The sequence below is a fragment of the Mesitornis unicolor genome, unplaced genomic scaffold (genome assembly GCF_000695765.1).
Source record: "Mesitornis unicolor isolate BGI_N332 unplaced genomic scaffold, ASM69576v1 scaffold16786, whole genome shotgun sequence".
Taxonomy (NCBI): Eukaryota; Metazoa; Chordata; class Aves; order Mesitornithiformes; family Mesitornithidae; genus Mesitornis; species Mesitornis unicolor.
This window is the reverse complement of record NW_010189042.1, coordinates 25,366-32,799: the sequence shown is the minus strand read 5'-3', so window position 1 is coordinate 32,799 and position 7,434 is coordinate 25,366. Positions and strand designations below refer to the sequence as shown.

Genomic DNA, 7,434 nt, shown 5'->3' with positions numbered 1-7,434 from the left:
CGACAAAGGGCCCAAGGTGACTGGCAATGCCGCCCTCACCCTCCGCAACTTCTGCGCCTGGCAGAAGAAGTGGAACAAGGTCAGCGACAAGCACCCTGAGTACTGGGACACCGCCATCCTCTTCACCAAGCAGGTGGGTGATCACCCGGGGGGACTGTCCCCAATTTCAAGGAGCCCTGCACCGTGCTAAGGCCTCCTGCCACCCGTACCTCTGTACCTGATCCCCTTTTCCCAAGGGACCCTCAGATGCCGGGGCAGGGGAAGCAGAAGTGTGGAGTGAGCTCTCTTGCTGTCCTCTGGGCAGGTTTTGGGCAGCTGTCTGGAGAAAGCCCTGCCAGGAGCTGTGCAAAGCAGGTTGTCCCCATGGGCAGAAACCTCTGGCTCCATCCCCTGCTGGCAGCAGCCAGTGCCCTGCTGCTCTGACATGCAATGGTCACCACCCCGAAACATGGGGTGTGAGCCCAGAAGAGGAGGAGCGTGGCCCCGCTTCCCCCTTCTCCCTGGCTGGGAAGAGCTGAGGGTGCCACCTGCCAAGAAAAAAAACCCAAAAAACCCTCTCCCTGCTTCCTCTGACTCATGGTACTCCTGAGAACCTGGACCTCTCCTCCGCATGGACCCGGTTCAGGGCTGGAAGAAATGCAGCAGAGATCCAGCCAGGGCTTGCAGCCCTTTGTGGGGGGATGCCAGAGTGTCCCCCACTGCTGCTGAGGGCCAGCTGCATCCCTGTGGGGGGAGAGGGGCTTTGCTTTTGGCTACATGGGGCAATGGCTGTGCCAGGATGCGCTCTCCATCCTCCCACCCCCATAAACTGGGTGACACCAAAGTGATGACACTGGCCTCAGAGTCTCCCCCCTCAAAATGCTTCTCCTCATTCTGGTGGTCCTGTCTTGGTAGGCTGATACTGGTGCAGTGCCTGGCTGGGGTGTTACAGCCTGCCCCCCAGGTCCTGAATGGGAGGGGAGAAGGATGAGTCCGGTTTGAAGGGGATGCTTGTGCTTCACCAACTTGCATTTTCTCCTTCCCCCACTCCTGCTCAGATGTTTTTCGATTAGGGACAGGTCAGGAACTCCCCTTGGCAGCAGGGACACCATTCCCAAAACGTCTTTCCAGGTCAAGCACTGGTGGGTGGGATGGATTTAGAGTCCAGCTTGGTTCAGCTGCCCTCAGCCTGGGGTCAGCACTGGTGGATGATGTCCCGGTGCAGGAACGATGCTGTGCAGGATGTGTGAGACCTCATCCTGCCCATTCTCCATGTCTCCCCCATCCCGTGTCCTCCATCCATCTGTAAATCCCACCAGAGCACAGCCAGGGGTGAACCCCAGTCTCTGGAGCAGCACGGGGAGGCCGCAACGAGGAGGATGCGTGTTGACACCTCTGTGGGGTCGAGCCAGCTCCATCTCTGGTGGAAACCCGGTGAGGTCACCGGAGCCGCACACGTGGGATGGATTCGGTCCCAGCGATCACGGCCTGGCTGCATTTTTTACACATTGCTAAACCATCCATTCCTGAACTCCCAAAGCAAGCTCGCTGCAAAGGCACACGCTGGAGGAGACATCTGCCTTCCTTGAGTGCATCCATCTGTGGTCCCCTGACACCCCGAAGCTTATCTCCCTGCCAAAAAGCTGTTACATAAGCCCCCGACTTAAATTTCACCTCGAGCCCGGTTGATAGGCAGTTTCCAGTTGTGTCAACGAGTGGCTGATGAAGGGGGCTGTCCTCTCTCCCAACGTCCTGGATTGTGCATTTGCCTTTGGGGAGATTGATAGTGCTCAGTCAGAGGGCACAGAAATGCCATGGCCGTGAGACCTTCATCTTCCTACCTGAGCCGGTTCTTCTTGAAGGGTCCTGTAGAGCACTCAACCTTCAACCACACTCCTGCTGCTTGGAAATCACCTTACACACCATGGTGAAGAGGTCGGCCAAGCTTTCCATCCACCCTGAACCTCTACATCCCACCAGCAAAGGTTTGCTGAACATCTTTGGCCTGCTGTGAAAGCAAAGGGACATCTACAATTTGTACAATTTGGAAACCCACACTCTGGAGCTCAAGGCACAGCTTTTTGGGCTTGCTTTGGACACACATGGGGAGCCTCTGCATGCAACCTGGCATCCAAGTAGGGGAATTCATGCTCCCCAACTGACCTGAAGATCATCTCAAGAAGTTCACCAGGAGGTGAAGAAGGGCCCACAGACACAGGTCAGGCTGGCAGGAAAGCCCTGATGGTGCAGTGAGCAGGTTGCACTGGGCGTCCTCCCTTTATCTAGGGCTGAACTGGTCCTTTCCATGCTGCTCAAACCTCTCTCCTTCTCTCTCCATCCCTCTGTCTCTCCGTCCTTGCGCTGCCACTTGCATTGCCTTCCCTCCTGAGCGGGCTGGACCCCCGGCAAAGCTGGAGGAGGTGTTTTAGGGGTTACAGCTCAGGGATGCTGCCTACCTTGCAAAGCAGGCTGGGGGGTTGGAGAAACCCCTGTTTGGAGCCCGCCGGCGTGGTTCAGCCGAGAAGCAGGTCAGTGTGTCAGCGCAGGTGTTGGGCTGGGATCCAAAACCTTGCTGCGCCAGCCGGGAGCGGGCAGCTCTTCAAAGAGCAGCAAGCGGCCACCTCTTCCCTGCGATGCCGCGTCCCCCTCCACCTTCACACCCAAACCCCCCAGCACTGGCACTGCCACAGGGAACAGCACAGACAGGGGTGAGCGGTGTTCCCAGTTTAGCTCAGTGTGGCCATGCCACTGGGCCTTGGTGGCATTTTGGGACAGGGGACGCTGCGCCCAGGCTTGCCAGCCCATTTGGTCGCCCCACGCTCACCGCTGGTGGCCCTGCCACCAGGGATGCGCAGGTACCACCTGCTTGTCCCTGCCCGTGTCTCTGCGTGGTGCTGCCATGGATGCGGCAGGGTCCAAGTCGAGGAAAAAAACTCAAATTCAGTTGCACAATGGGGTTTCCACCAGCCATGATATCAGATCCAGGCGTTTCTCTGCCTCTCCAGAGGCCACTGTCTCGTCCGTGCCTCCAGCCTTCGTAGCCACAAGCCTCCTGTTAAAGCCATCTCCGTGCTGGCCGGGGCTCTCTGAAATTGTCAGGGTTGTTATTTCCCCACGGCTGAACCTGCCTGCGCGGGAATGCCTTGGGCTTGGAAACCTTGCTGGAAATGTTGGCAGATTTCGAGCAAGCCAGGCAGCTTTGGCTGGGCGAGCATGGAGCATGAATCACCGATTATTTATAGCTCGGGAGCGCCCCGCCAGTCCCTTACGTTTTCTTTGTGTGTGGAAAGCTGCTCCCTGCAGGGTCTCCCCTGTGGCTCCCAGCCTGGCTGGGATAGCACTGAGGGACGGGGACGATGCTGCAGCCCTCCCAAGCCACTGAGACCCCAGAAGAGGACGGAGGCATCCAAGGACAAGGGCATAGCACCAGTGCCTCTTCAAACAGGGATTTTTTTATTTGCATGAGTGCTTTTGGATCCTGAAGAAGGGCAAATCCACCTATGACAGGACCTCTATCCTGGCTGCATTTACATGAGGTCCAGCAGTGCTTGTGTGGGGCTGGTTCATCCTCATCTGGGCATGGTTGCTCCTCGAGAGATGGCTGCAAAGTGTCTTGGAGAGACAGGAGCACTTCCCTAAGCCTTGGGGACCTCTGGACGCCATCCAGGGGCTTCTTGTTCCTAGGAAGAAGTTGAGAAATAAGGTTGAGAAAGGACTCAGCTGTGAGCCCAAGGGCAGGTGCCTTCCCCTCCACCCGCCTGGGTCCAGTCCTTGTGTTCACACTGAAGAAGGGAGCCGGGCTGACTCCTGTGTGCCGAAACCGGCTCCCCATGGGGTACCAGGGATGGGGAACCACGATGTTGGCCCTGGGTCTAACCCCTTGCCCCTGTGCCTTTCAGGACCTGTGCGGTGCCACCACCTGCGACACGCTGGGGATGGCGGACGTGGGCACCATGTGTGACCCCAAGCGCAGCTGCTCCGTCATCGAGGACGATGGGCTGCCCTCGGCCTTCACCACCGCCCACGAGCTGGGTAAGGCTCCCCACTCTCCTCTTCCTCTCGGGGGCAAAGTCAGGAGGGGTCAGTGAGGTTCAAAATAACCCCAGTTTCAGCCTCCTGGAAGATGAGATGATAACTGGTGTTGGGGAAACTTCCCACTGGGGCCTCCTGAGCTGGGTAGGAAATAGCTGATGAGAAAGCAAAAGGTTTTGCTGTTTTGGTTGTTACCTTGGTGTGTCTTGGGCTGTACACAGCCTTTGCAATCCTTTCAAGTGTCTGTCCCACTCTGTGCCTCAGTTTCCCCCATTACAAGAAGCTGTGGGGCTCCTAACTTGCATGCGAAGTGGGGTTATTCATGCTACCCCTCTTTATATCCCCCCCAGGCCATGTCTTCAACATGCCCCATGACAACGTGAAGGCCTGTGAAGAGGTCTTTGGCCGGCTGAAGACCAACCACATGATGTCCCCCACCCTCATCCAGATCGACCGCGCCAACCCCTGGTCAGCCTGCAGCGCTGCCATCATCACCGACTTCCTTGACAGTGGCCACGGTGAGCCCCCCTGCGCCCTTTGCCCCCTTACCTGTGTCCCTGCTCCATGGGAGGTGACTCGTGGGCTGTAGAGCAACTCTTCTGCCCGTTCTGCAAACAAAATCAGAAAGAAATGGGGAATTTGGCAGCGTTTCTGCACTAACCGGGCTTCCTTGGTGGTGGGGTGCCCCCAGCAGCGACATCTACACAACATCACCAAGAGATGGAGCCACTTGGTTCTGGGATGCAGCTCAGTGTCCCTGCTCCATGGGAGGTGACTCGTGGGCTGTAGAGCAACTCTTCTGCCCGTTCTGCAAACAAAATCAGAAAGAAATGGGGAATTTGGCAGCGTTTCTGCACTAACCGGGCTTCCTTGGTGGTGGGGTGCCCCCAGCAGCGACATCTACACAACATCACCAAGAGATGGAGCCACTTGGTTCTGGGATGCAGCTCAGCTAGAGGGCATCCCTGTGGTAGTACTTTTTTTTAATTAGCTTCGGCCAAATTAGCAGCAGCCACCCCTCAACAGTCCCTAAAACCCTCCAAGGACCTTGTAAATCCCCCCATCCCCACTCCCACAGGAGATTGCTTGCTGGACCAGCCTGCCAAACCCATCCCGCTGCCTGAAGACCTGCCAGGGACCAGCTACAACCTGAACCAGCAGTGCGAGCTGGCCTTCGGCGTGGGCTCCAAGCCCTGCCCCTACATGCAGTACTGCGCCAAGCTCTGGTGCACGGGCAAGGCGCGGGGGCAAATTGTCTGCCAGACCCGGCACTTCCCCTGGGCCGACGGCACCGGCTGCGGCGAGGGACGCTTCTGCTTGAAGGGCGCCTGCGTTGAGAGGCATAACATCAGTAAGTACAGGGTGAGTACCTGCACCATGAGCCCTCAAAATCACCCCCTGGGGTCGCACCGAGTTTTTGACAAGTCCACCACCTTCTAGGGCTGGAGACATGAGGGGACATTGCAGCCTTTGGAGATATTCAAAACCCACCTGAACATGTTCCTATGTGATGGTCTCCAAGTGATCTTGCTCTAGCAGAGGGGTTGGACTGGATGATCTTTAGAGGTCCCATCTTCTTTATTGATGTAAAAAAGATGGAGGTCCCTTGGGTATTGCATATTTGTCAAGGAGGGATGCTGCTGCTCTGCTCCATTCAGCCCTGGGCAGGTTTGGGGGCAGCTGGCAGAGGTTTTGCTTGCAAAAGTGATGTCTTGGGGAGTCCTGGCTTGGGATGGAGCCATCAGTGAAGTGGATGGAGCATCTCACCCCATCACATCCCTGCAGGTGGACGGTGGCTGGGCCAAGTGGGCGCCCTATGGGCAGTGCTCACGGACGTGTGGTGGTGGGGTGCAGCTGGCCAAACGGGAGTGCACCAACCCAGTGCCTGCCAACGGGGGCTCCTACTGCGAGGGCGTCCGTGTCAAGTACCGCTCCTGCAACCTGGAGCCCTGCTCTGCTACAGGTAAGGAGCTGGAGCTGAGCTTGCTCATTGTTATCTCCATGACCCATAAAAACGGCAACGGAGGTCCAATATGCATCCCTGTTTCTTCCAGTGCCAGGGAAGAGCTTCCGTGAGGAGCAGTGTGAGGCTTTCAACGGCTACAGCCACAGCACCAACCGCCTCACCGCCTCCGTCTCCTGGGTCCCCAAATACTCCGGTGTCTCACCCCGGGATAAATGCAAGCTCATCTGCCGGGCTAACGGCACCGGCTATTTCTACGTGCTGGCACCCAAGGTTGGTGAGGGACTCCTGGGCTGTGGGATTACTCCAGATGAATGAATTTTCCTTATCTGGTGTTAGATGAGGTTGTAGACAAGGAGAAGTCATCAGGCTGGTATGGATCAGCGTGTACGTGTCTGCTTATTTATTTCAGGAGTTGGTCCATGTGGATCTTCCTCTGGGCTTGTCAAGATGTCTCTGGGATATGCCCATAGTTTATGGTGGTGGGGAAGCCATGGGTGGGCAGCCAGGTGTGGGACTGAGCAGGGTGGTGGAAGCCGTCTACCCCATGGAGCCTCTTCTGTTTGCACCTACGCAACAGAAAGGGCAGAAAATGATGGAGATGCAACAGAAAAGGGCTGTGATCCCATCCGCCTCTTCTCAGAGACCCTAAAATTCCCAGCTGCAAAGCAAGGATGAGCGAAGGGTGACACGGTGCCTGCAAGCATCTCCTCAGGACCGCTGGGTGGATTTGGGTGGCCCTGGGTTAGATGGCCACAGCTGGTGGGGCGTTATGGGGTGCCACAGGGAAATGCAGTGGTTGTTTTGCTCACCCTTGTGCAGGTCGTGGACGGCACCCCTTGCTCCCCAGACTCCACGTCGGTCTGCGTCCAGGGCAAATGCATCAAAGCGGGCTGCGACGGGAAGCTGGGCTCCAAGAAGAAGTTCGACAAATGCAGTGTCTGCGGAGGAGACAACAAGAGCTGCAAGAAGGTCTCAGGCTTGTTCACCAAACCCATGTAAGCATTAGAAGACCACATCCACTTCCCCTTTCTTGCAGCTCTGTTTTTTGGGGTGGATATGGGAAGGTCATGGAGATGGTGGTGGGGTAGCAGGACACATTTAATGTGCGTCTGGTGATGGAGTTATCTCTAGTACATCCATACTGTTGAGTCAGAGGCGTTTGAGCATCTTCCCATACCGGGGTGACCTCAGCCTGGATGAAGCTCAGCATAGGGAAGAGATTCAAAATTGTCTTCATAACCATGGAGGTGGGAAGATCTCAGGGCTATAGAGCTTTGGGCTGAGGCCACATCATAGCAGGATGTCCCCTTGCCTAATGGCTTTAGCCCTACCTGTTCTTCTCTTCCAGGCACGGCTACAACTTTGTGGTGGTCATCCCCGCGGGTGCTTCCAACATCGACATCCGTCAGCGGGGCTACAAGGGGCTGATCAGCGATGACAACTACCTGGCGCTGAAG

General features: G+C 56.8%; 1 protein-coding gene across 1 annotated transcript in view; it reads left to right on the top strand.

The window, feature by feature from the left end:
• Positions 1-4: 4 nt before the first annotated feature.
• ADAMTS15 (ADAM metallopeptidase with thrombospondin type 1 motif, 15) overlaps positions 5-7,434 on the top strand; it is a gene marked incomplete at its 5' end in the record, with an annotated part of 8,098 nt that continues 668 nt past the window's right edge. The window contains 8 exon segments of the mRNA XM_010185940.1: positions 5-133; positions 3,879-4,011; positions 4,362-4,529; positions 5,090-5,373; positions 5,797-5,974; positions 6,066-6,247; positions 6,797-6,972; positions 7,326-7,434. The exon segment at positions 7,326-7,434 is cut by the window's right edge and continues 16 nt beyond it. Of these exon segments, the coding sequence (XP_010184242.1) occupies positions 5-133; positions 3,879-4,011; positions 4,362-4,529; positions 5,090-5,373; positions 5,797-5,974; positions 6,066-6,247; positions 6,797-6,972; positions 7,326-7,434 (1,359 nt within the window).